Raw genomic sequence first — 27,952 nt, forward strand, 5'->3', positions numbered from 1 at the left:
ATTAAAATAGTTGCACCACTAAACTCTGGCATGAGGAATCTGCAGTTAATTCAAGCACAAATCATGAAATCCAGGAGCACAGACACTTTCTCTGTCCTTGTGGAGAACGTTTTTATTAAGAGCATTCACAGAGAAACATCAAAATGTACATGTGGAATTGCAGTTCTTCCATGAGCATGTGTAGGAACACATGATGTGCTGCGCAGTGCGATTTGATTATTCTGAAAACATCAAACGACGAAGCAAATAAGTCTCTTTCCATTGGTTGCGACATACTTTACTCTCCATATTATGTTGAATTGTGGGCTTGTAGACTCATTTTGGCATCTTTGGCTGTGTGTTGGCTTCACCAGCAATACCAATTCACATCTTTATTTTCAGGGGACGTTTCTGGAGATTATCATAATATATGAAAAAAGATAACTGGAAAAACAGCAATTAAAAAAGCACTAACTCACCTGTATTCATGGAAATATTTAGCGCAGAGATTTATGAACAGCAATATCTATTTTTCGGTTTAATTTTCTTATTTGGTTTTGTGTGTTTTCTCATTTTAACGCTGCGCTTTGTCACTTTGTCCTTCAGGGTCGTGCCAAGCCCGAGAACTGCTCCATCATGTAAAAACCAAACAGCACCTCACCTGAAGCCACCACCTCCTGCAGCCCACACAGGAGAATCATTTTCTACCATTGGGTCGTTTGTCTTTATTTTTTTATATGATCTTTGTCTTATTTTGTATTCAGATTAATCTGCAGGTTAGATTGGCTTCCAGGTTTTGGCAAAGGGCACACGATTTTCATATTCAGCTTTTGAGTTTGTATGTTTATGTTATCTTATTGCATGTGTGCCGTGCCTGCTCTGCTTGCACATTCACATTTATACACACACACACACACACACACACACACACACCCACAGAGCTCCATTGACCAGTGCTTGTGTGTCGATCCAAGCTGGGGTTTCACATTTAATGGCCAGGCTGTCAACACTCAACACGCACAGCTAGTGAACCCTGTCAGGAATAAGTCTCTGCAGCCATACAGACGACAGGAAAATAAATCCTGTGGGGTTTGTTAATCATGTTTATCTCTTATCAAATCCAGCAAATCTTTATTTAAAGATGTTTACAGTTTGAATTTATTTGCCTTGTTTTTTTTTTGCTGTCTTTATATGACAGAGAGGTTAGGGCTCTTTGTTGAAAATTGTCCAAAGGAAGCCAAAGTACTGTAAGCTCAGGGTGTACAGCAGTTTTTTCTCACCTTAGCCTTAAACAAACACGATGTAGTACGTTTTCCATGTGGATTTAGATCATACGGTTGGGCAGCTGTGGTGCACACAGAGAAAATAATTGTTAGAGATGAATATATTTTTTTCTTCAATTCACAGCGTAGCCCCAGAGAAATGTATCTAGTGATATTTTTTGAAAGTCTGAAAAGGAATTACTTTTTGCTGGAAAAGTTGAATGTACCCGCTTGAGAGTGTCTCGGCTAGATGGACATTGAAATGTGTTGCCTTATTATTTTTTAAGTAATTCCAAAGGTATTTTGTCATGATGATAGAACATTGTAGAATTTGTCGTCTACTTGGGGAAATATCAGGAGTGGGTACTACATTCTTTACATATAAATTTAGTGCCATATTTACAGTATATATTTGTAAGAATTCTCTGCTTATTCAAACCGATCAACACGACTCTAATGGAGAACTGCTGCTTCTCTTTAGAGAGTGCAACAGTAGTTTTTTGGAAACATTTTAACAAGCTTTTACTTTTTTTTTTTACAGATTAAAAATACAATTGTGCCTTCAGAGAACAGGAAAAAGCATCAACAATCACTGTTCTTTGCTCACATGCCTTGTATCGCAGTCTTGTGACTGTCAGCCGTCCTCTGGTTTGTGTGGCTCCTAAAAACTGGTCATAAGGGCTTTTTTCCTTTTCCTCTAAGCTTACTGACTTTTCAAATCCCCAGGCATGATTTTGGGGATCTGAGTAAGACTGTAGGGTTTGTATACTTTGTGACTTTGGCTTTATGCACTGCTTTTTTTGAGGGCCTTGCCAATTATGCACAGCAGCTAGATTTGTACTGTAGTCTGGCAGCTTAAGTCATTTATCCTCCAGAGAAAAGCATATCAAAGCATTTACGGAAAATACTTGATAGCTGTTTTTTGTTGTTCTGCCATATTAGATTCCTCTCTTTTTTCTTTGCCTTAAGCAGATGTCTGATTTTGACATTATGACCCCCCACAGTGCCTTAAAGTCCGTGACAATCGCTAAGAGAGCTTCAAAGATGTTTAGTATTTGGCCTTCGTGTCACAGATTCACAGTTAACAGGCAGTATTTGTCTCATATGTACTGTACGTGTAAATTTATGAGGCATGATTACTGTATGTAATTGTGTAGTATGTGCTCTACTGTTAACTTTGTATGCAATGTTAGCTGACATGAATGAAGACCCAGGACACTTAGAAACTCAGATGTGTTGTATGTTGCTCAAACACTTAGAAGGACCTGAGGATGTCAGCAAAGGGATTTCTTGTTGCAAGTCTTGAATGCCAAAGTTGTATTAAGCTCAAGGTGGGATTTGTGTCAGATCATAATGATGCTACATTATGGACGTTACATTCAGATGTAATCAGTCTTTTTTTTTCTCTTGTTTTCTTTTCTAAAATAATGCTGAGTAAAACCTTTTTTCTGGTGTTTGGTAGCTGTGATTATTTCCTTGATTTGATTGTTCATTGTCATTCAAAACAACTGATCAAAAGTGCAGTCATTTTTATTTACATTATTATACACAACATGTTCCCATGGTTACATTCAAAAATATATGATCATATGTTTAGAAAAAAGCTGCAGCTCTACCCAAAACTATAGCATTTAAAGCAGAATGTACATTCTCTCTGGTACACAGGGTTTCTGTCATGTAGCTGGCAGGATGATGGACCTTTGGTTCAGTATTGACAGACATCACTAAACAATTAAACCTTTATAACGTTTCTAAAATGATTCAGAGGCAAAACGACACCTTGATTTACAAAAAAGAATAAAGAAATGGTGACAAACTGATTAAAGGGTCAATTCAGGCTTAATTACAGAAACATGTTTTTCATTTAGCAGTATCTAGTCATTCAGATAGTTTTGGTTTTACTTCATGTAGGTTTTTATGCAGGTTTCCAGGCGAAGGGAATTTCATTTATGGAGCTCACAGCCTTAAAGCTCATTTTTTAAAATTGACGGGTTGTTTTTTCTTGATTTAAAAGTAAAAACTGTTCATGGTGAAGTTATCTCAGAGACAGCTTTGTCAAAACCATCAACATGAATAAAGTGAGAGTGAGTTTTCTTCTTTTCTGTAATGTGGGTGAACAGGTCCTTTAGACAGAGACTAAACTTGCTGCTGTAGAATTCTGTATTAACATTCATAACGCTGCTTTGATTTGGTTTCTTCTTCCCAGTTTGACGATGGTTTGTTTTTCACATCATAAACAGTATGTGTTTACACACTGTCCTTTTGGTGTCTATTTCTGTAAATGTAATGTATCTTCAGTCCCACAAACCCCCCAAACAACATATTCATCTTAAAATAGGGCTGTTCTTTGACATTACTGTGACGCTGACAATATATTTATTTCTATATTTACAAAGTTTTTCTCTGACAGCAGCAGTAAGTGAGCCACACATGTACACTTGTGTCTCCAAATGCCATATTTGGAAAAAACGGTGATAAGGATTTTTCCTTTTTTAAACAAAAGTTGTTCTTGGCTCTTTAGTGGTAAACACACATGGATACTTTGGTGAAACAAACTTGACTTTTTGGTTTTAGGCTGAAAAAAATGAAACACTGGCAGATTTGCTGTAAAACATGGAGTCAAATGCATCAGTAAAAATGTCCCATGACATTGATTTTTTTTTTTTTTTTTTTAACTTTGACAGGGTTTTATAAAGAGTAGATCAAAACAAAGTCCAGCTGAGATGAGCTCATCCAAAGCTGCCTGTTAAAAAAATAAAAATCAAAAAATTCAATGACAACATTTGTCAAAGTTTGTCTTCTGATCAAAGGGCCTTTACATGTGCACAACATCTGATCAGTAGCGAGCAAAATAAGTGGAAAACTTCAATTACAGCATGTTTAGATGAGTTCAAACACTAAAACATTCCCTAAGTTGCTGCTTTTAACCGTGAAGTCTTTTGGTGTATTTTTTCCCATGGGAGGTGAAGGCAGCTGAAGCCCCGCTGGCGTCGCCACAGTCCAGCCTTCCTCACCGCAGCCTGCTGGCTCCACAGTCTGGATGACAAGTCTGTCACGGTGAAGCGAGTACCACGTCAGCCCACAGAGGGGCGGTGTTGAGTCGGAAACGGAGGGGGCCATCCACAGTAAACAATAGTTCCTCAGCGGGACAGGGGCCTCGCGCTGCTCTGTGGGTGGTCTACAGCTCTGGTTGTCGGAGAAGAGCATCAAGTTTGCTCTTTCTTTGCGAGCACAGGCCAGAAATCATCCCCAAAGTGAGGAGGAGGAGGAGGAGGAGGAGGAGGAAGAAGAGGAGGGAAACTTGATCACTGAGGAGATCTCCTGGGGGAGGGGGAAGGGGAGGGGGGCCGGCGGACTGGTGGCAGGTCGTAGTGTCCCGGGATGTGGCTGTTCACTGGGAGGTCATAGTGGCTCTGTGGGTCCTCGTGTGGAGCGTGACCGAGGGAGCTCTGACGCTCTGCGGGGGGGGGGGAGGGGGAGGAGGGGGGGGGGGGGGGACAAAACACAGCAGGACTAAGCTTCACATTGTTCTACAGACACACACACTTATATACATATATACAGATCCCACATATCCTCAACTACATTTATCAAATCAAGTCCCATCATCACCGTTTTGATGTTTTGTGGGAAATATGTGGACTTGAACATTTCCTGAGGTTTAAATGAAATATTATAGAAAGACTTTATTATCTGATTGTATAACCTAGTTTACTATTTACATTTATTGTAGAATTAATTGAGAGTGTTGATGTTGAAGAAAAAATAAATGTGTACGGAGTGTGTTTTAACATTTTAAAGTTAGTATCCTACACAAACCATTTTATAGAGGCGCGTGAAACGTCAGCTCCACAGACATTACTAATACATAGATAAATGATCGATAATGCAACGTTTGCTGACACACAGTGGTCGAGAAGTGGGGTAGCAGTCATAAGAGCATAATGTTCATAGTGTTGACACGACAGTTTCACTCTGCCTCAGAATGACTGCTTACCTGCTCCTCATGCCAAACCCGGAACCAACCCAACCAGCGAAGGCAGCGATCATTAGCCAATCAGAGCCAATCAACTGTATAGGAGCGTTTGTAAGTTTACATCCGGCTGCTGTAACATTTAAAGCTAATGGAAGGATAAAATCACAATGGAGGAAAAGCATACTGCAGATTTTTTGGGGGGCTAAAGAGAGCACAGGTGAAGAGAGCACAGGTGAAGTCCAGCCTTCCCAGGAGAGAGAGAGCATCGTTTTCGTTTGGCACCCGCCGGACTACCAGCGTTAGCACCGCCCACCACTAAGGACCCCTGCGGCTAACAGGTGTCAGCCTGGGGGCAGGTAAAGGAAACCTCTTCAACCACTAAACTTTAATCTTCCGGCCAGACGTTTTGGGAAAGAAACTTTCAGCTGTGCATTTACACCAACTTGGTTTGCTGAATGCACGAGGCTTCATCACGTGGTGCGGGGGGGTCAGGTTGTGTGTTTTGCTCACGTGAGGAGGCAGCAGAGGGAAAGCGGTTGATTTGGCGCTGTCCCTCACCTTGTCCAGGAGCTGGACTCAGGCCGTCCTGATGGCCACATGTGGATTATTATAACTACTGGAGCACGTGGTCTGCAGCTCCAGGTAAGATATTTGGTTTATGCTGCTGCAGATTCAGTTGTAGATTTCCTTTAACATCACACTGATATAACTGTTGAAAAAATGTGCGTATTTGGATATGTGCGTGTGTGCATGAGCAATGGGCTTTTGGACCTGTGTATTACAGTATTATGGCATTATTGTGAGCTATTTGTTACCTCTGCTGCTTCTTTGGTGTGTGTGTAGCAGTAGTATTGCTGTAGGCCTATGGTGTATTGGTATGGGTTGTATTGTATTATGGGTTGGGGTAAAATGCTCCTCCCACTACAACACCCCCAACCTAAAACATGGTAGCAGTTCTTTCCAAAGTACAGACCAAGCAGGAATTACTCAGCATCAGGTTATACTGTGTTTGTCTTGACTGAAATGAAGGGAGTTCTGCTCCTTTTCTGCCAATCTCAATCTTACAGTTTAAAAAAGAAAAGACAATATAAAGGATCCAGGCTCACTGAGCTCTATATGATCCCAAGAATCACATTTTTTAACGTAACATCACAGGTTTTTACACTTATCAATACTCCAGCAGTTTGTCTAGTGGAGCTCACTTTACAAGTTCAAACAGGCGAGGAGGCCAATCTAAGTATTACTGCTTCAGTAATCGCTGTAGCATTTATTTAATGATACGGGCTTGTATGTTTTTATTAATCACAGTCCTTTGCGTCCAACAGAGCCAGTGAATTAACAGTTATTCCTCACTTCTCCTCCCTCAGGAGGAGACTGTACCTCCACCAAACCAATATTTCCATCAATCGAAGCATTTGATTCTCTTAACCTATGAGAACACCGGTTTCACTTCATCATTAATTAGCCTGACTGCAGGTGATGTATAACCAGGGCTACGTTACAGTGAAATGCAGAGGTAATAGTAGAAATCCTCAGCCGCCCTGAGCTTCCTCTCTCTTGCTCTTCCTCTTCCTCTACACTTCCATGTAAACAGTCGTTCATTCATAAGGCTGCGCCTTGAGGAAGCTCACCCTCCCCATCTGTCAGACAGGCCACGAGCACAAATCCTGTTCAAGTCTGTAAGTCTGTCATGTCTGAAATCTTCCTTGTAAGTCTCATCTGTCTCTAATGAGTGTGTGCATAGTCTGCCTTTGATTGACAGTGGAAGGATGGTACATTTCTGCACAGGTTGGACATTACAAAATATTTCATGAGGTCACCTTGGGCTTTAGAAAGCTGCGATGGGCCCTTTAATATTTTCTGACATTTTACTGCTACTGACGGCAAAGATATGTTTACTTTAGTCTTCTTTCTCTTCTTCATGATGCTTGAACATCCATCTTTTTCAAGTGCTCATACCTTGTTGAACTGTGTTGTCAGTATCTACCTGATCACCCGGAGTATTTCTTTTGGTTGTGACACAGTAGTGAGGTGTAAACTTGTGCTTCACCTCTGTGTAAGGTGCCCGTGTTGAACGGCGGCGGGCTGATTTCAGTGTATGCTCGCTCCCTGGGCACGGCCGACTTCATCTCCATGTAGCTGCTCTCCGGGGGGCAGAAGGGCAACCCTGGCAGGTCTTTGATGGTGGCGTAAGGGTTCTCGCTGTTCAGAGAGCTGCTGCTCGCCGCCACCGTGTCCTTCAGCTCTGTCACCACACAGGACGCAAAGAGACAGAAGTTTAAATATCTCAAAGTATTGGACTGACCGACTAACTGACAATGACCAGCACTGCCACGCTGGCATGGCTGACAAGTGACAGAAGTTATCGTGTGTAAAATTTACTTTGCAGTGTATTACAAAAGAAATCTATCTTAAAAAGCTAAATATCTTATTTTTTGAGCTTTTATGTGGCTGATAATCATGTAATCGTGTAGTTTTATGTAGCATCACCTCGCTGATATAGTTCTGGTGTTCCCATTTCTCAACAGTAAGTAATATGAAAGGAAAAAAGGGTGAAAACAGGGCGATAAACTACCTTTGCTGTAATATTTTCCGAGGCTGGCGCTGTAGCTGTAGCTCCGATCGATTCCAAAAGCTCCTGTAAACAATAAAAGACAAATCTGGCATCTTCTTTTTCTTTTATGGCAAACTAATCAGAAGCAGATAAGCTGCTTCGGAAACCTGCAAAATCAATACCAGGTGAGTTAACGCTGGCAATGCAACTATCGCTTTTTATGAAGCCCCTTATTATTTTTATAGTCTCGTATCAGATGTGCATTGTTGACTGAAGTGATTTTCTGTCCAAAGGAAATGTAATGGTCGATAAAGTGTCCTGTAGACTGTATAAAAAAATTACTTTCTAAGTTTTCTTCCTTGATGACCTCGACTTGAAAGTCTCTACATTTATCTGCCTGTTGTGGTGAGAATATTTGGTTATATCTAAAGGCCATTATCAACACAGGTATTTTATACTTTAGCTGCTGATAGCTGATCATTTCTGCTGGTATTCACTGTCTTAAAGAATGATTATTTCATTGTTAAACACATTAGACAACTTCAGTGTTTAAGGAAATCCATTTAGGTGTGTTAGCGGACGGTCACATTAGCAGTAAGATTGCAGGTTTTACTGATTATTTTTATGTAGCTGTGGTCAGAAGGTCAGGAAACCAACTTCTTACTTTTATTGGCTTGTAAATGTTAATCCACTCATTTCATTTTACTCTAACAGCTGCAGGTCTCTCTGCATCAGTGTCTTCACTTAAAATGTTAAGTAACTGAATCACACAGCGGAGAGCCACTCAGACGGACCTGTGTCTTTGCGAGGCTCGTGGTGTTTCCAGTCGGCAGGCAGAGTGGCGTTGCTCTCGACCCCAAACAGACCCCGCCTCTCCCGCTCCATGTTTTTCACACTGCAGAACAGCTGGTTGTTGGTGTTCTGTATGACAGAGAGAATGATAAACCAATCAGAAATCAACAATGTGAAGAAAAGAGCTGTTTGCTGCGCCTACTGTGGTGTCCTATGATCCCACAGCCCTGAATACATGACCAGTTGTTCAGCATCTGAGCTGACACTCACCTTGATAGTGCGGTCGTGGTTGTTGGGGAGGTGTGGCAGTGGAGGCCTGTTCTGGCTCAGTGTGTGGTAGCTGGGGTTGGAGTAGTAGTGGTGGTAACTGTGAGGAACATCTGCAGGCCAAAACAAACACATGGAATCACGTCTGCCGCTATTAAGTTACCGCAAGGTCAATAAAATGCATCTCTGTGGATCACTGATTAAAAAAAAAACACAACCATGAGACAGAACCAAAAACGATTACGCACAAGAACAACTATAAAAAAAACATCAAAATATAACGACTAATTCATTTGAAAATGTTACCCAGTGTGCACTGCTCAGCATCTGAAATGATTTCACTCCACCACATTTCAGTGGTCATTTTAAGATATGACTTGCATCGGGTTTAAAATCAATAAACCATTAAGCAGCAACACGCCTTCCTGCAAAAGTCGAGACTGACATTTACAGGAAATGTGATCTCAAGTTTGAGAAACACACGCGCAATATCACAGAGGCTGTTGTCTTTGACACGGTCTCACCTGTTATAACTTCTGATTTGTCAGTAATAAATAAAATAGTGTGAATTAATGTCACTTGTTAAATGCCAGATGTTTCGCTTTTAGTCTCTTGAGCTGGATCCATCATTACACACACAGCATGTGATCTCTAGATTTTAAAAGATATCAGATGTGTCACGTGTACAAAGGGATGGATATGAAGACATTTCTTTTTTGTTTTCATTATAAACACAATAGTTTCAATGAGGCATTAGATGTCAGAAGCAGAATATACATCACCTTAAAATCTATATTGGTGTTTGATTGATCTCAAACACCATGTCTACTGTACCTGGAACAGCGTATTCTGAGTTGACTGTGCGGCTGGTGGAGAAGGAGACAGTCGGCGTGTTGTTCTGCTTGTCCTTCTGCCTGCGGCGGTAGAGCAGCAGCAGAGCCAGCAGCAAGACCACCAGAATGACGAGCACCACGATGCCGCCGATGGCCCCCCACGACTCCCTCTCACCGGGAGGGAGGGGGACCATAACGCTCCCTGACTGCTCAGGTGATTCTGTCAAACAGGTCAGTTTGCTTTCATTAAAGGTCCCATATTTTACACCTTGACAGTGTTTTGTTTGAAGTGCTGATCCATAAGAAGATATATTTGTGGTTTAATGTAGTTTTACATCTCCTCTCTCAGGCTTCTCTCTGGAGCTCTAGTAGCAACAGACCGGTGAGCCAATCAGAAGAGAGGAGGCTCTGAGCCTGATCAAACACTCAGAGAAACCAAATCCTGCAAGGTTGGTCCAAGTGGGCGTGGCCCGGGGCATAGCTACAGGTGGTGACTGCTTTGTTGTGACATCACAAACTTAAAGAAGTCCTGACGGTTCATTTTTAGGCATTAGCATTAGCATTTCTCTGTGGACTGAGCACTTTGATACTTTAACAGTATTAATATAAAACCGAAACACGGAAGTCTCACTTTATACAATATAGGACCTTTAACTTTCCAACAGGAGTATCAAGGCAGTGTTTTAGGAAAAGACTGACTTCAATCACAAAAAGTTAATATATGTGAAGGAAAAGAGGCAGATTATCATGTATGTATTATACCTTGTTTGCAGTCATCTCCACTTTCACAAACGCAGTCTCCAGTAAATCGGTCACAGTTGAGGTTGGTCGGACAGGAGCAGGTCTGAGTACAGAATGAGCCGAAACGTCCTGGACTACAGGCTGAAAGACACACGGTACTCACAGTAAAACACCCACGCATCACACGTGCGATAAGTATTTAACTGTGATGCAATGATGATGTGTGTGCACATATTTCACCAACTTTGTTGCAACTAGTGGAATTAGGTGCAATGCTAAATACAATAATATTCTGCTCTTTCTTTATCTGTCTGAAAGAATTTTGGTTTGAAATTCGGAGAAATATTACACTGAACAGCTAACTAATAACTATAACAGGATTCTTTCCACTTATGTTTTCTGACATGTTGCAGAGCAAATGATTAATTCATCTAAAAATAATTTGCAGATTAATCAATGAAAATAATGGTTAACTGCAGCCCTGAGAGACTGTAGATAATTTAAGAAAAATAATAACACTCAAGCGGGCGTCCAAGGCAGCTGTAGTTTTCACACCCATGAGACCACTGAGTAAATTATACCAAAGGATTCAGAGATCAGCCGAACTCTCCTCACTGCAGTTACAGCTACATTAAGTCCTGTGGCACTCACGTATGGAGCAGTCAGTCGCAGTCCAGCCAGGCAGACATTCACAGTGCCCGTCCCGGTGGTCACATGTGGAGTTGTTGGCACATTTAACACACACTTCAGAACACTGTTTGCCATAGTAACCCGCTGGGCAAACTGTGAAACACACAGTGCAGCTTATTAAATCACCTGCACTTGTTTATATGGAGACTGAATGAAGATTTTCTGTGATGTCTACTTTAAATCTTGGAGCATATGCACACAGGTGCGCTGCATAATTGTTGATGCAAACGCCAACCTTGATCACAGTTGTGTCCGGTGTATCCAGGCAGGCAGTCACACTCTCCTGTCACATGATGGCAGCGGTACGACTGTCCACAGGACGGGCAGGACATACTGCACTGCTCACCATACATACCAGCTCTGCATTCTGGGAGATAAAAGAGTGAAGCCAGGCCAGATGTTACACAGTAAATCCGGTTCAGCTCAGGGTCCGATCTGATCAGTTTCTGTCAGCTGGCCGATAACATAACACTCACTGTTCTGGCAGGTGACTCCCCAGTAGCCTGGACGACACACACACGCTCCGTTTTCCCTCAAGCATGTGTCACTGTTGGGACAATGCTTGAAACAGGTCTGGTTACAGTGGCGCCCCCACAAGCCCTCTGAACATGGCTCACTGCAGCGGGAACCTGGAGGACGAAAGTGGATAATGATGAACGAAGCAGTGAAGCCCAGCTGTTAGTGTGATGTAACTGTAGTGGTAGGGCAGGAAAAAGTACTCGTATAATTCACCTAAATAAAAATTGCAAAACTACAATATACTCAATTTTCACATCCAAGTAAAACTGCATTCATGAGTTTACTTCAATAAAAAGAATAAACAGTAAAATGACACTGTTCTGAAATCAGAGACATCTCAGATGGTGAATCTGAGGAAGATTTAGGCTAAGCTAAGTGGCTAACATGTACCCTCACACAGGTGTTTTGAATTATTCTGGCTGATAAGACCTCCCAGGTCACCAAGCTCAACGTATCAATAACAAAAATGATGAAGATGTAAGTTGCCCAACCTACAGGTGCAACCGGAGAGTGAGGGAGATGTCAATCAAGCAGTCTGGACACGCCCACTCAGTCCTAATCAGGTACAGTATTGTAAGTAAAGATCTGAATACTACAGAGAATGCTAATAAATATAAAAAAGCATAAGAATAAACCTTTACTGTGATGGATCATCTATCCTATATAACTTTTAAAATGAAAACTAATGGCTGCATGGTGGAAAATCAAACCTAAAAACCTGAAAATCTTTGGTTTGGTAAAAAAAAACAAAAAAAGAAAACGGTTGACATTAATGTAAAGTATTGGTTACTGAGGTTAGGCAAATATATTCAGTCTCACTGTTGGTCCTTCAGCTCAGAGAACAGTGTGATCAGACTCAAACCTGTGGCTCACTCATTTTCTATTGGACCAGACTTATCTGTGATACCAAAGCCAAGCTGGCAGCGACACCGGGAGGACGTCATCACTTACCCCACCATCCTGGCAGACAGTGGCACTCCCCGGTGGTTGCCTGGCAGCCGTCGGCATGAACACAATCACACCTCTTCAGGCAGGCTGGCCCAAATGAGCCCATCTGCACATGTGAACAAATGCCAACGGGCACAGAATTGTCAGGGGAATCTCTTCAACGTTCGGCCAGCTCAGTCAGAGTCAGACAAAATACTACACTGGCAGTGTGTTGTTATATAGACAACCTGGTGGGCTGGCAGGACAGAGGCGAGGGGGGTATGCATCCAAAACTCTAGATTAAAGCATACAGGGTGAGGGTGAGGTAAGGGATGAAAAGCTGGACCGCATTTCTACAAACTGTCCAACCAGAACAAACATGTTATGTATAATTATCACCCTTCATGATTTGTGTATGCATCTGATCAGAGATAGTGTTTCATTTGTCGACTCAACTTGACATAGAATAAATATATATTGCACTTTTCTTATCTTTTAGAGTTTGTATTGTTTTTACAAAGTGGCGTGTGTTTTCAGACAGAATAAGCCAGGGGGAATTAACACAATGAAACCCATCTTTTCATTATATTGTGCCATAATTTGTACTTCGCAGCTTCCTGTATTTCAGATTTATTTTATATTTTATTTCAACACATGTTTATATAGTATATTTTAAATTGTACTTGAATACAGTTGTAATTTATCTTTCTAACTTACCATTTTATTTACAGTTTACACACTTTTGACTGACAAAAGTCTTTATGACTCAAATTCATATTATAGTCACGTCATAAAACGAAATGGGTTTATTGTCTGTATTGATGCCCTAGCTTTTAATTTTCCAAACTGGGTGGTATAATCTTCTTCCTTTGCAGAGAGAAAGAAGGTTTATGGAAATATATATATATATATATGTTTCAAGGTTTTCTTTTACTGACTCCCATTAGAGAAAACCATCTTGGACTAACAGGGATTGCGGCATAAAAAACAGGCACGCCACAACAATTCACACTTTTCATGTGTACTCTGAGGTTATCTGAAGGATCTGTCAGTATGAGTTTGCCCACCTCTTTTCTACTTCCTAAAACAAATAAATGAAGGTTAAAAAAAAAAAAAGCAGCTCATATCCAGGTACATACGGGGCATGGTTGGTCACAGCGCGCCCCCTGCCAGCCGGCTGTGCAGGTGCAGGATCCATCTGCAGGGTTACATTTTGCCCCGTTGGCGCAGTGGCAGGTGGCGTTGCATCCTGGGCCCCAGGTTCCCTCAGAGCAGGGGGTGGAACAGTCCGGCCCTCGCCAGCCTGCAGACACACAAAGGACCGTCAGCCATGCTGGACCGGGAACATGGTGGATCTAATCTCTTTGTCTCTGTTTCCTCTGTCTCAGTGTCTTACCCTCTTTGCAGAAGCACGTCCCGTCAGCTGGTGAGCAGTCGATGAAGTTTTTACAGGAGCACTCCAGGGAGCAGTTTTTGCCGTAGGTCCCACTTTTACATGGACTCTCACAGTGAACGCCCTACAATAATACATAATAATATTACCTTCAATAAGGCAGGTAAGTGTGAGATTTTGATGTATCATGTACAGTAAAAATAGCCATTCATTTTGAGAGTGTGTACACACCAACAGAAAATGAATAAATATAAATGATTCTTAAAACTGATTTATTAGCTCACCCAGTAATTTCTAGCTAAATGATGCCAAACTGCCCCACTCACCGTGAACCCCGGGGCACACTGGCATCGGCCTGTGGCGCTATCACACACCCCTCCATTTACACACAGACACGGCTCCAGGCAACCGTGACCGTAGAAACCATGAGCACACGTCTCATTACAGTACAGTCCTGCCCAGCCCGGCTGGCATGTGCACTCTCCTTTCATTGGATGGCAGCTGGACAATAGAAACAGAAGTAGATGTGATGAAATGCCAACAAAAAACACAACGGAGCAGTGAGAAACTAATGACTCTGTCGAACTATCGCACACCAAGACAAAAACAGTGTGTGCCATTGTATGTGTGCCGTGGGTGTTCCCTCATTGTTTTTATTAGGGTAAGTGTATTGATATCTACTGTATTTTGTTTTGTCGATGTAGTCATTTTTAATTGGCAAAACTGTTCTGAAATCAAAAATAAATGAATTGATTAAAGAGACTGAATGAGTTTGAGCAGAATTCAAGCTAAGCTAATTGGCTAACCTGTACAGTCACACAGGTGTTTTCAGTTATTCTGGCTGATTAGACCTCCCAGGTTGAATTTAGATCACCAAGCTCAACGTACCAATAACAAGAGTGATGCAGGTGCAACAGGAGAGTGAGGGAGATGTCAATCAAGCAGAGTCTGGACACGCCCACTCAGTCTCAATCAGGTGAAGTGAAAACGCCTGTGTGGATGTGCCATGTTAGCAGCCACTCAGACTCAGTAAGGCGAGGCCTGGTCAAAACAGGTAAGCGCTAGCTTGGATAGCATAGCATAGCTAACAATAAGAGAACCTGTACTTGGTTCAAATCACCAATTGATTTTCTTGTTAGCTGGCTCTTCTTCAGTACCATAAAGGAATAAAAATTATTTTTAATTTATTTTAGTTCATTGTTGTTGCTAACGTTAGCTGTGTCTGAAGGGCAGAGCCAACTGACCCCTTGTTGGCAGAGGTTGCAGGAGCTCACCAGGCCCTCCAGCATGAGGTGTTGACTTGGACCAGCCTTACAAAGGTGAGATCTGTGCTTTATTTGAAGTATTTTCAAACGGTATGCTTCACTGCTTCATGTTTACAAGGAGAGAAGCCTCACCTTCTGTAGAAAGCAGCACAAATCTGAAGCCCTGAAGGTCTAAATGTGGCCATGTACCTGTAGCTAGCTAACTGTTTCTACCTCCAGTGTAGCACTGCCTCAGAGAAATGTTTTTGTAGCTTCAGCCCGTTGTTCTCCTGGCAGCAGCCACTCACCTGAGTGTGTGTTTGGTCTGACACAGACATGTACGTTCACAGTGCATGCCGTATTTGCCAGTTGCACACATCCTGTCTCTGCAGTGTGGACCACTGAAGCCCGGCTCACACAGACAGCCCCCATCAATGTTGTAGCAGCGAGCGCCATTTGCACAGTCACACACACCTTTACAGTCCTGGCCATAAGTGCCTGCAGCACACTCCTCGTTACACCTGAGGGCAGAACATAAAACATTATGTAGATACACGGAGAGGCTCGACAAATGGGAAATAATGCACACTGTCTGTTCTTTATTCGCTCATGAGCCATAAACTTAAAACTAAACTTCTGTTTTGTGTTGCGGTTAGCCAGTATGATGTTAGCCAGTAGTCTGTACTCTTCTGTCTCTGGTGTTTGTTTAATATTTAATTGAATTTGACATAAAAAACAGAAATACGGTTTAAATTAACAACTGCTTTGTGACCAGAAATGTAATATAATGTGACATCAGTACACTGCAAACACAAATGATTTATATCAAAGGACATCAATGCTGAAACATCTAACCAGGCTTTGTCTGACTAAGGATTCAATTACACTCATTGCCTGGGGGACAGTTTTTGTTTTGATTCTTCACTTGCAGTGAAGGGAGAAGCTGTCATTGACTATACCAGACACCAGAAATGGCATGAATGGCCTCATGCACAAGAGAGTGAAGAAAAGGCAAATGCAGACACATACTCTGTGTTTCCGAAGGGGCACTTGCACATACACACCTGTTACCGGTGAAACCTTTAGCACACTGGCACTGTCCAGTTTCAGGGTCACATTTTCCCCTGTTGTGACAAACACACTCCTCAGCACAGTTTGGTCCAAACCTTCCCTCTGGACATCGCTCCGTACAGACTGCACCCTGCAGAGAAACAAGGAAAAACTCACTCAAGAGGCAGAAAGAGACTGATGCACTCAAATTAGTGTGAGTGCATCGGTGCAAAAAACTGGAACAAAACACCAGCAGTTTATGCAATTACTCAGAGAATAATCTGTTAGTTTGCTCTCTGATGGGATCACAATCACGTCTCCTCTTCTAAAAGCAAAGAAACCTCATGATGAATTTTTCACATTGGTGGAAAACCAAGAATCTGCAGGTCTCCAGAGACGACAGGTTGCCTTCTAAATGTCTTTCGGAATAAGTCAGAGATGAGAAAGAGACTTTGTCCAAAGTCTGGAGCCAGCTGGAACATAACACATGAGCTAATTCGAAATCTGGAAACCTCCCCGGATAACATGAAGGTTAGAGTCAGTGCAAGCTTAAAGCTGAAAACGTACCGTCCACCCAGGGGGGCAAGCGCAGATCCCTTTGCCCCTACAGATGCCACCATTCTGACAGGGGCATCGTGCCTGGCATTTCCTGGGACACGCCTTCTCACAGCTGCGGAGAAGGATGAAGACGATGCTTAATAGAGGATTAATGGACCACTTTAGGCAAAAACACTCCATGTGTCTTGGGACATTCCTCAGGAATTAAGTATTTGTTTTGTTCTACAGTAAAAAAGCACAAAATGACTATTTACAGAGTTTTATAAGACTGGTCATTGAAGCATCAGCTCAAACAGTGGTGGAAAGTAACTAAGTGCAAGTACAATTCTGAGGTACTTGTACTTTACCTGAGTATTTAATTTTTTCCGCTATTTCAATATTTCATTAGTTCACTTCTTCAGTCACTTGTTCCTTTGCAGATTCAGATTAATAATACAAAATATAATCAATAAATAAATTCTGAAGTGTTGCTATAAATAAGACTTTATGGAGTCAAGCTGTGCAGCGTATATAGAGTAGTTACAATAGTCCCACCATTATCAGCTGCAACATTAAAGTGATGCAAACACTAATGCATAAATAATTACAATACAATAATGTAATATACCATTTTCGCATAATTCACAATTTTTTTTTTTGGTACTTAAAGTACATTTTTGTCACAAATAATGTTATTGCAGAATTTTAAACTTTTACTTTGTTATTTTTTACACTGTAATATTTCTGCTTTACCACTGAGCACAAATTATGAGATATTAATGTCACCACTTTCACAGTTTAAAACTGTTGTGACATGTGACTCTGGAGCAGTTACATCCACATGCAGTGACCTTACAGACAACATTTAACTGTTCATACTGCCGTACTATATTCTCTCCAAAAAAAATAGTAGAATAAGTAGAAAAAAGGACAGAGTAAAAAAAGAAAGACTAACAGTAGCTCCCTCATTACTTTAAGACTTGGCAGGACAAAAGCTTTGTGGGAATCATCAGCACAGTTGGAACATGTCTTTGACCAATCAGATTACTTGGCTTAAACTTCCTGTAGCACAAAATGCTAGGATATTATATTTTTCTAAAACACCCTGGAGGTGAAATAACATGGACAGACTTCAGATATACACAATTCATCAAGGAGCTTTATCCCATGATCAGTGTTGCCAAGCCCCCTTTTTTATTTAGCTTGAAGTGGCGTGTTGTGCTTTGACATTGGCAGTGTAATAGTTTCCACTAATATCTAGTGGGGATGAATTTGAGTGCTTACTCATCCTCAGGGGCATCTAAAAAACGGGGCGTAACAGATGACTCACGGATTATAATGCACTACATCAGCATCTTTTTTTTTTTTCCATCTTAAAATTGAGTTGTGGAAAAATAATGTAGTTGGCCATGAAAGATCTGTGCCTGTCAGACCCTCGATGATAATGAAGTGATGTGTAATGAAATAATTAACTGTCCACGCTCTAAAAATGTCTCTTGACTTGTGTCGGATGTTTGTCGGTTAGTTCGCAGCTTCGGACCAGAACGAAATATCTCGACCACTGTTGGATGGATCGCCGTGAAATTTGGTTCAGACATTCATGGTCCCCAGAGGATGAATCATAAGAACTTTGATGATCCCCTGACTGTTCCTCTAGCGTTACCATGAGGTTGACATGTTTGCTTTTCAGTGAAATATCTTAACGGCTATTGGATGAGCTGCCAGGTTCAGTACATCTGTACAAAACTTATTTGTCTTTGTTGACCCACTTACCTCAAATTTATTTCAGTCACTGTTCTTCTCCATTTACAAAGTCAACACAGCATTTCAGAATGGATCTCCTCATTATTATTATTTTTCTGGCTTTGTGCACTTACAATGTCCCGGTGAATCCGTCCCGACATATGCACTCTCCTGTTGCTTTATCGCAGGAGCCCCCGGTGCCACACTTGCACCTCTGCAGACAGCCCTTCCCGAAGGTGCCTGCTGGACAGGACTCCTCGCAGTAGCGTCCTATGAACCCTGGAAGACACTGACACGCCCCCTTCACAGGATCGCACAGAGCTCCGTTCTCACACTTGCACTGCTGATTGCAGCTCGAGCCCCAGTGTTTGTCGTCACAGGCTGAAAAGTAAGAGCACAACTGTTATTGATTGTGAATATTGTATTGAATATTGTTCCAGACTATGCTGTTCAGCCAAGATACCGAAGCACAACCCCTGATTCTTTTGTTTATTTGTAGAAAAGATGAGTTGGGATTTTAGATTTGCTTTGTGTTTTGTCTTAAGCTCCAAATTAGATTTTGTACATGATTCTGTTTCCTGGATTTTAAAACGTATTTATCCAGCACCACCCTTCACTTTTACACCAGGGAGGTTCTCACTTTTATTGCCCACATTTTCCAGGGATTCAGACCAGTCTTCTTCCAGTAATATGCCTGCTTCTCCAAACATTGAGTCAAATCTACTCTGCCATGCTGGAACTTAACTGAAAACACCAAGGCAAAATAACATTACACATGATTATTGTAACTTGCATTCGGGGCAAGTCTGATCGTTTTGTGTCAGTTTTGTTTCTCCTAATTCACTTTTCCTCCCATAAACCTAAAACTTACAGGCGTATATGATGTCATGAAAAACTAACTGTGATTAAATTTAATGTGTTCAGCAGCAAAAAGACGAACAACAGAACAGGAACAAGAGAGGAAGAGTGGGAGTGGAGGGTGGGGGCAGACTGTCTCTTCCACACATTACTGTGAATCTCCCCCATGCTTCCATATCCAGATCTGGAACTTTAGCTCAGGAGTGTTAAGTTACCAACAAATAATTTAGAATCGGCAGGGAGATTTGCATGGAGCTCACAAGACGGACAAGTTTTAAATGGTTAATTTTACAGAAGCCTAAAGATCGGCTCTGGGGGGGGGGCGGGCGGGGGGGGGGGGTAGCATGCAGTGGAGATTCACACACGGTTTGGATTTCAATTCATGATGAAGAGATCTCAGTCCACTGAGAAAACCCACATTGGTCATGGGCGCATTCCTCAAATTTCTCATCAATAACTTCGACTGTCTTGGACATCGGACATCACTGAGAAAATGTGATATCCAATAACACTGACGTAACAGATGGATGGGCCTCAGTTATCTCCCCTCAAGCTAAAAACCAGGCCAACAATTTCATGCTGACCTCTGTGAATCATCTTGCTTTTTTTTTCTTCTTCAGACATTTGTGCACGAAATCAAGCTACACATCAGACGTGTCCATGTTGCCCCTACCTCTGCCTCTGCTGCACATGTGTCCTGCCACAGCTGAGAAAAGTACAAGGACTGCTTTGACAATAATTGCACAGAGGGAAAAGTAGAGCCAAATTTGGCCTGGAGCTAACCATGCTGCCATGGACTGTAGTGTTTATAGCATTAACTCGGAGCAGGACCCTTGCCTCTTCTGTTTAAATGAATCATAACCTCACTCGTTCTCTTAGTGGGCATTGGAGAGGGGTTCTGCCGGAGTGTGTCACGTTGAGTAATGAGAAGCTCAGCTGGAGCAGCGATTATGTTTACACAGACATTCTCCAGGACAGCAGGGGAGGTTTACTGAAGGGTGTGCAGGGCAGTCAGCGCAGGCACCGAGGGCTGAAACATCCACACAGCAGAGCACTGAGTGGCTGAAATTCACTGGACGTGTGATTTTCTTGTTTTGTTTTTTTTGTGGGCAGCCAGCTGGTAGAGTCTGAGCCCTCCACTGACCAGAGTCAGAACGCTTCCCATCTGTTAGTTCATCTGCATGTAAACATACAGCACATCACCAAGTGCAAGTCTTTCTCTGACAGTGTTGCTGAGTGTGTTTACCTTCATCAAATACACTCACTTTAGCCTGAGTGAGTCCAGCTTTGACTTCATCACTTTAGTGGAGTGCAAGGATCAACCCAGAACTGCCAGAAGTTTGAGATTAGACCAAAAGAGTTTTCCTCTGTTTGCAGCTGGACATGATGATTGATTTATCACAACTAAGTATCCAGACTGTGCTAGAAAAACTCTCCATTGTTTGTTTGTTTAAACTGTAAGATTTCATCCTATTTTATAAACTGATCATATGTTTGTGTATAAAATCTTAATCCGAAGAGTAACTAATAAGGTGTAGTAAGAAAGTAGATCTGTGTCTGTTACCGTGGCTCCCAGGCTAGATTTTAGCTTTTAACTTGAACTCCATGACGGCGCTCAGTGGATGTTAACGTCTTTCATTTTCTGTCCTTGTGATTTTTCTTTTCTTTCATTGTTTCCTGAGATATTGTTGAGGTTTGCACTTCCAGGCCCACAATATTACATCAATAATATAACAATATAATCTCAGTTAGCATCAGATAAGTAACCATGCCACATAACAGCAGATGCAGCGGTTTTCATTTTTTGTAAACTGATAACCCAAATATTATGGCGCAATGTGAGAAGTCATGTTTTGATAATCCTAAATTATGATATTGTTGGGATACTGAGACAAATTCAAAATCTGGTGTAATGTTATTTGTCTTTCCATTATATTAAAATTATTCACAATATTCCCTTCCTACCTTAAATAAACTGGCAACTCGGTGTATAATTTGCTCCCAGGCTTCCTGCAAAAGAGATCTTGATCTCAATGAGACTTCCTGAATAAATAAAGGTCAATTTAAGTTCATTTCTGTGATGAAGATTCAAACTGAGCATCATTAATATGACCTCTACTCACACATGACCAGCATCCGGATCACTGCGTGCTCGTAAACCTGTTGATTGACATGCACTTCAGATCTGGCATCTCCTCAGTGCCCTTTATAAGGAATGCACACTGATATGGTGGGAAAATTCTTCCTTTTCCCCTGTGCATTGTCCAAGCAGTGGTTTGGGTTTTGCTTGCGTCCAAAGTTCACATAATCTCCTGGACATCTAACAAGCAGTCCTCGCTGCTCGTTTTTGACTCCAGCTCAAAATCTGCTCCGAAACAGGGCTTAAATAAAGCAAATGCTGCTCTGACGTGACATTTCTAGCTCCCAATAAGCCACATTCCTGTCTTTCTATCACCTCACTCACTGTAATTACTTATATTCTCCCATTTTCCACTCTGTCTCGTATCCACTCGGCACCTCCTCTCTTTTTGTCACCTTCTTCAACACTTCTCCCTCCTCTCGTCTATTCTCCAGATCTATGGGCAAACAGTCCTAAGAGTGTTCAGTATGAAAACCTCAGGCCCCTCTCCTCTTTCCCACAGTTAGATAGCTCAACACACAGGCATCCAGGAAGTGTCAGGTCTTATTCTGCCAAAAACGACTCCATTATAGGACGATGCAGCAGAGCCAAGGCAGAAAAGAGCAGAGTGAACGAGTGAAAACAAAGAAAGAAAATTTACGTCAGTGAGGGGTAGGGTAGAGCGGGAGTGTAAGGAGAGACGGCGCAAACTGGGCCACGCAAGACAGAGAGTGGGGTAACATTTTCCATTTCCCCTTCCCATCATCCCCCTGTCAAGACATCAACCGCTGCCCGTTAAAGCTAATTCCCGCTCTCTGCAGTGGAATAGAGGGGAAATGGAGGAGGGCTGTGTACTATTGACCCAGCTGAGTGCGATGAAACGGGCTGAAGGTGGTGGAAAACTTCATTTCAGTGAAATGCGGTCCTGGTTTCACACTCCACCATCTAATTCATGGAGATTTCAGAAAAGACAAACAGGGTTAGACTCACTGTTCTGAGTTGGCGCCTTGAACAACTATTATATAACTATTTCTGCTGATTTTAGTTCTGTAAAAGAAGTTGTAACGAGTAGAAAGAGAACATATAATGTCCGTCTTAAATCTTTTTTATGGACTATAGCTCCTTTCAGTATATCATACAGTATTTAACTCATAAATTATTGCTTTCATACTATTTTTTAACATCTTTGTTGGAGGAACAAGTCTCAGCTTTATTACGCACGATTGTTTTATTCCTTTATTTCCTCCTCAGCTTTATTAAGAATAGCTGTTGTGAAATTTTGACTATAATCCTTAATAATTTTGAATAGTAAGTGAGTGAGAGGTGGAGGTGCAGCTCAGTGTCCTTCTGGACTAGTAAACTGGTTCCTGGACTGAGGCTGACAATAATGACTCACTGCTGTGCATGCGGTAATGCTCCCTTGCTGTTTCCATTGGAAAGGCCTCCGGTGTGTGATGGAATGGTGTATGTGAAGATCAGCCACTTGAGCAATGGCCAACTGTCATTTCCTGTTGTGTATGTGAACTGTTTTTGTGTGTGCACCTGAAGAGAGAAAGTGATGGAAAGGGAAAAAAAAAAGAAAAGCAAAGGAGAGAGAGTGAGGAAATGTCTGAACGAGGGGAAAAGGCTGATTCATACCGCTGGAACAGTCGTCTCCTCGCCAGCCTCCCTCGCACTGGCAGCGGTCTGGAGCCACACACCGGCCGTGGACACACTCCTTGGTGCAGCGAGCTGTTGATGAGAAATACATTTTTATTTATTTCTTACCAGGCGCAGCTTTGCAGGGAACATTCATCCTGCACATATAATGTTTAAAACGCAGTGGATAAGGTGTGCAGTGATCTGAAGCTCAGATACCCGTCACATCGGGCTCCAGATGTTCATCCAAATTGAACTGGATGTTGTTTAACATTGATAGCTCTATAAATGTGATGCAGTGATCCTGGAACTGTCTGTGTTCAGGCTTTGTTTGCATTCGTACTAAAACGGCTCGGTGACAGGAACGCTTTAATAACGCTCTGATATCTGTGCTCATATGTTCACTGTTTTCACACACCCTCAACAGCAGCACTGGCGTTCGACTGCCGCAGGTTGGCGGGAGATGAGTCCTGCTCAACTGATCCTGTAGCTGGTAGTTTAGTGATTATTGTGATGATAAAATAAACTAAAAAATCAGCCTCACACCAGATTACAATCCTATTTTTCCTCCAAACCAAATGAAATACTTTCTATTCTTTCTGATTAATTAAACTCCACAGTGTTTCCACATACACACTGACACCTGGAATCACTGGTAGGGCGTAGTGTCACACATGTACAGTTTATCAGACCAGAAAGAATGTGGATATCACTTTGACCTTTGGCTGAGCTTCTCTTTTCTCTTTTCTGCAAGATAAATCGCCCACTGTCAAACCGGTTTATCTGCTTGTTTTCACAACTTTTTCACCATGTTCCTGTCAAATTATTTGGAAGTCACTTTGCTCATATTTGCTTTTTGTAACGTCTCCAAACTGCTGACTATGTGTGTCCCGTTTGTGCTCTTTGAAATTTGAAGCACACTCCATAAGAAAAAGCTGCTCAAGAAATGCTTCTTCTTCTAATTATTATTATTATTATTAGTATAAGACTGTGTGCCTGTAAAATCTATTTCAAAAGTGCACTTTTTTTTATTCGATCAACAATCTATTCAGCTGAATTGCATTCCTTCCCTCTAAATTTATTCCACCCATCATAAACAGTTATGAGCTGCCAGCCCGACAGCTGGGGCCCGACCAAGCAATCGAAAGCCCGAGTGCTGAATGCCGTTCATACTGTCGGGGAGCTTTGAGTTGTGTGCAAGCCAGCGTTATAAATGGTGCTGCCATTAAGTTCATTCAAACATGCATTTATGAGTGAAAACTGATCATTCTGCCAGAGACCTTTTCATTTTTTGTTACACTAGACAAGTGTTTTGAAACCATTGGGCGCTGAGAACCACACGCTGTATACAACACACACACACACACACACACACACACACACACACACACCAAACAATCGTTTGACTCTTTATTCTTTCTCTAGATGAAAGTGTGTGGACACTGGAGGATGGAGATTTGGGGGATCTAAGAAAAGGCTAACGTCATCAAATGAAAGAGGTAAGTGTAATTATAGCTAATTATATGTATTTACAAAAAAAAACAGTGATCAGGAAGCTTCTTCCTGATGCGAGTCAGTAAAATCAAGAGCTTTGTGTTTGGCTACAAAAGACCTAAACCGTGAAACGTAGCTCAACAATAAGCAACCAAAGCTTTTTTGGTTTCTTATTGTTGAGTATATTATCTCTGCTGAGTGAACGTCAGCTTTCAAGGGACTACAAACCTAGTTTTGTTATTACCATCATCATTCCTCAGATCAACCAGTGATGTATGAGAAGGTTGGTAAAGCTAAGGTAGAAGTGTCTCCACCCACACAAGGCCGTGTATGGTTTCGCTTTATTTATGTGACACTAGAGCGACGACAGTGTGTCAGCAAACTCTTGACAGCTGCGTCCATTTGTCATTTTCAGATTATAACAACGTTCAACTAACTGCTTCTTATTTTAACCGCTGCACCTACGCTTGTTGTCATGTAAAACTGCTCTGAATGCTATTTTAAGCACATGAAAGTAGATTTTTTTTAAAAAAAATCAAATCCAAACTAAACCAAAATGAAATAAATATCCACATCACGAATTTCATGAATAACATGTCACCTTACTCCATAAATAAGCCCCCGTGTTTTGGACAACTTGACATTTACAGTGAAGCCTTTTACATACATAAAGTGGAGCTGCGTGTAGACCCCAGTTATCTGAGAGTATTCATGAACATGCTCACTAATGATATTGTTGGTGTGACAAGAGTTTCTGTTGCTCCACCCTGAGCTGTGCAGGCAGCAGTGATCCAGCCATAACAGATGCTTTGCTGATGGAAAAAAAAAAAGTAGCTGAAATGATGTGAAATCCTTGAACTGAAATGAAAATATTAAAATGACCAAGATGGGAGCATCGGGGATGTTTTCAAGACAGCAACACACAGTTTAAAGTTGAAAATTCCAGCTAGTGCTGCCAGTACATACTGTGCATTTTCAGCATGAGAAGCCCCTGTGGGAATTAAACCCATAATTTTGGTAATTCCAGTCTCATATGCTCCTTATTGACGAAGCACATAGGCTGGAAAAAGGGGAAAAACACACAGGCTGCTGTGAGTAATGACAGTGAGTTAGTCTGTGTGTACAAAATGTCACATTGTCTCATTTGCGAATCACAACGTTAGCAACCGTTTTAGCTGATGCTCGTATTCCTCCGTCATCACGTCCCAGCGTCACGTTACCTTGTTTTACTTGTGTCTCTCTGCACACTGCTTTTGCAAACGTGCACCTGTGGTTGTGCTGGACGATGCCAGATAACTTGGTTTTAACATCATAATTCTAGCTGTGTGAAACAAATATAAAATATAATATGATAAAAATATAAAATAAAAAAAGAAGACCGTGTCGAAGACCCTGGTTTTATTGTGCAGTCGATGGAAAATGATCCGATAATACAGCGAGTGAAAACATGTAGATTGAGTTATGATTAATTAACCTGTGAAGTTCTTTATAATAACAGTGTCTGTGAATCAATATAGTTTCTTACTTAGATCTAGTTTATTTACTAAAGACCATAAAGATAAAAATTCTTCCATTGTAGCGCAGCATGAAGCTCATCTGTAACCCCGGGCTTTTAAATGTAGATTAAACAGATGAACAAATAAGTAGATTAAATAGAATCAGAATAAAAACAACAGGACAGATAAACTGCACATGTGTACATGTCTATGAATGTGTCCATTGAAATTGTAATTGCACTCATAAATGCATTTAATCAAATATTATTCAGTGCTGTTTAAGCAATTGTTTCACTTGCGTCCTGGAAACTTTAAGTTTAGTTTGGTGATGATCGTGGTTAAAACTTAGTCCCTGCTGACCGAGGACTGGATCTTCTCCTCTGCTGTTTCATCCTCAGCGTTCCTGCTGTCGTACTGTTAAAGATTATTAAAAGGTTTCTGCAGTTACTTACGGACACACTTGTCTCTGCTCTCATAGTAGCCTGGACAGCACTGGTACCTCTTGCGATAGTCCGTCTTCACCGCCTGCCTGTAGGCCGTCTTGTAGGTGATCCTGAAAGAATAACACAGTCAAACAGGATGCTTTGACCCTCCCCCGACAGGAGCAGGAAGTCAGCCCGACAGGAACTGAGTCATCACGTTGGTGCTACCTGTGGCGCATGCATCTGTAGGAGGTCCGAGGGTCCGCACAGGGCTCCTCTGTCACATGGTCGTAAGGATGAAAGTAGGACTCTTTGACTGAGGTGGTGAAGCTGAAAAGGGAGACATGAGTCAGTCAGTGATGCACAGTCTCGAGGTAGAAAAGTTATCCTGCTCCATTTCCAATGACCTCTCACTTTTGAACTATTTATTTATTTACTTATTTTCTAGCCAATCAGTCAGTCTGGTCCAGACTTAATGACCAAGACATTTTGTAGATGTTCATGGTCTCCGGAAGATGAATCCTACTTTGGTGATTTCCTGACTTTCTCTCTCGTATCTCCAGCAGCTCAAAGAAAAGCCATGTAGATTCTCCATATGCTTAGAAAGGGAGTGGTGAGAGCTCTTCATCTGTTTGCACTGGTCTTTTAAGATCACAAAACTGTAACTAAATGACCTCATATGAAAGTACAATCCTAATTAATAATTAAACTCAGATACAAAAGGGTGTGTCCTTCAACTTTTTAGGTGAAAGCTTTGGATTCCTGTAAATATCCTGCACACCTCAGGTTGGACACCAACACCAGCCACACACCCAGTGCCTTTGTTTTTTATTTTTGGCAGACGTGAGAGTTAATGGTCTCTGACAGGTCTGATAGGCCAGATAAACAACTATTTCTACCCTGAAAGCCGGGCACTGAGGTATTTTTGTTAAAGAGAAAGTTTCCCATCTCCTATGAGCAAGTATTTACTGCGGTGCTGCTGTTTTTTCCATAAGTTTACTCGACCATTTATGTGATAGATGAGTTCCCTGACCGACTGCTGGCCCTCTTGAATCTCGCTAAAAGCACAGTGTGTAAAAAATGTGTATCACAGCAGCAACATGTTTGTTTGTCACAGATAAACTGGCCTCACCTCTCCCACAGGCTGCACACATTCGGGTCTCTTGGGTTCAGGGAGCAGCTCAGACCAATCAGGAGGCCAAGAATCAGCAGGAGGGCGGAGCTCGGCATGATCGGCATGGTCCTGAGGGCGAAAAAAGGAAAGGCATTTACAGACGGATGTAAAACCCCAAACATCAGAAAAACAGCAACAGGGCCAAACTAGAGTTTATTGCAAAGAGACGGACACATACAAGCAGCGTTTGTACAATTCAGTGCAATCTGGTTCTGCAAGAAATGTTTAAGATCACACTGTTTTG

General features: G+C 41.7%; 2 protein-coding genes and 2 long non-coding RNA genes across 9 annotated transcripts in view; 3 read left to right on the top strand and 1 right to left on the bottom strand.

The window, feature by feature from the left end:
• Nucleotides 1–2,695, top strand: part of lmna (lamin A) — a 33,484-nt gene extending 30,789 nt beyond the window's left edge. For all 4 annotated transcript variants that reach the window (XM_056381914.1, XM_056381912.1, XM_056381911.1 and 1 more), the window contains exon 13: nt 586–2,695. In XM_056381914.1, coding sequence (XP_056237889.1) covers nt 586–621 — 36 coding nt within the window. In that variant the 3' untranslated portion in view covers nt 622–2,695. The remainder of the gene's footprint in view (nt 1–585) is intronic.
• A 60-nt stretch (nt 2,696–2,755) lies between these two features.
• Nucleotides 2,756–27,952, bottom strand: part of pear1 (platelet endothelial aggregation receptor 1) — a 46,779-nt gene continuing 21,582 nt past the window's right edge. The window contains exons 2-23 of one of the 2 annotated variants that reach the window (XM_056381909.1): nt 27,667–27,777; nt 26,763–26,864; nt 26,565–26,665; nt 23,123–23,215; nt 18,642–18,888; nt 16,795–16,897; nt 16,242–16,378; nt 15,486–15,698; nt 14,260–14,434; nt 13,937–14,057; nt 13,680–13,843; nt 12,565–12,667; nt 11,571–11,723; nt 11,330–11,461; nt 11,056–11,187; nt 10,426–10,545; nt 9,665–9,883; nt 8,834–8,943; nt 8,566–8,692; nt 7,793–7,855; nt 7,268–7,462; nt 2,756–4,698 (exon numbers count right to left, since the gene is read on the bottom strand). In XM_056381909.1, the coding sequence (XP_056237884.1) occupies nt 4,547–4,698; nt 7,268–7,462; nt 7,793–7,855; nt 8,566–8,692; nt 8,834–8,943; nt 9,665–9,883; nt 10,426–10,545; nt 11,056–11,187; nt 11,330–11,461; nt 11,571–11,723; nt 12,565–12,667; nt 13,680–13,843; nt 13,937–14,057; nt 14,260–14,434; nt 15,486–15,698; nt 16,242–16,378; nt 16,795–16,897; nt 18,642–18,888; nt 23,123–23,215; nt 26,565–26,665; nt 26,763–26,864; nt 27,667–27,773 (3,069 nt within the window). In that variant the 5' untranslated portion in view covers nt 27,774–27,777 and the 3' untranslated portion in view covers nt 2,756–4,546. Of the gene's footprint in view, nt 4,699–7,267; nt 7,463–7,792; nt 7,856–8,565; nt 8,693–8,833; nt 8,944–9,664; nt 9,884–10,425; nt 10,546–11,055; nt 11,188–11,329; nt 11,462–11,570; nt 11,724–12,564; nt 12,668–13,679; nt 13,844–13,936; nt 14,058–14,259; nt 14,435–15,485; nt 15,699–16,241; nt 16,379–16,794; nt 16,898–18,641; nt 18,889–23,122; nt 23,216–26,564; nt 26,666–26,762; nt 26,865–27,666; nt 27,831–27,952 lie in introns of those variants that run through there. The other variant, XM_056381908.1, reaches the window with a different exon arrangement.
• On the top strand, nt 9,762–12,560 carry LOC130172934 (uncharacterized). Its single transcript, XR_008828352.1, has 4 exons — nt 9,762–9,894; nt 10,013–10,112; nt 10,437–10,559; nt 12,111–12,560. It is a non-coding gene; the product is annotated as an uncharacterized LOC130172934 (long non-coding RNA).
• On the top strand, nt 14,455–27,808 carry LOC130172933 (uncharacterized). Of its 2 annotated transcripts, XR_008828351.1 has the most exons (5): nt 14,455–14,987; nt 15,162–15,252; nt 18,696–18,895; nt 24,548–24,621; nt 27,678–27,808. It is a non-coding gene; the product is annotated as an uncharacterized LOC130172933 (long non-coding RNA). The 2 variants fall into 2 exon arrangements; XR_008828350.1 differs by having other exon boundaries at nt 14,457–15,252.

This window comes from Seriola aureovittata, chromosome 7, assembly GCF_021018895.1.
Source record: "Seriola aureovittata isolate HTS-2021-v1 ecotype China chromosome 7, ASM2101889v1, whole genome shotgun sequence".
Lineage (NCBI taxonomy): Eukaryota > Metazoa > Chordata > Actinopteri > Carangiformes > Carangidae > Seriola > Seriola aureovittata.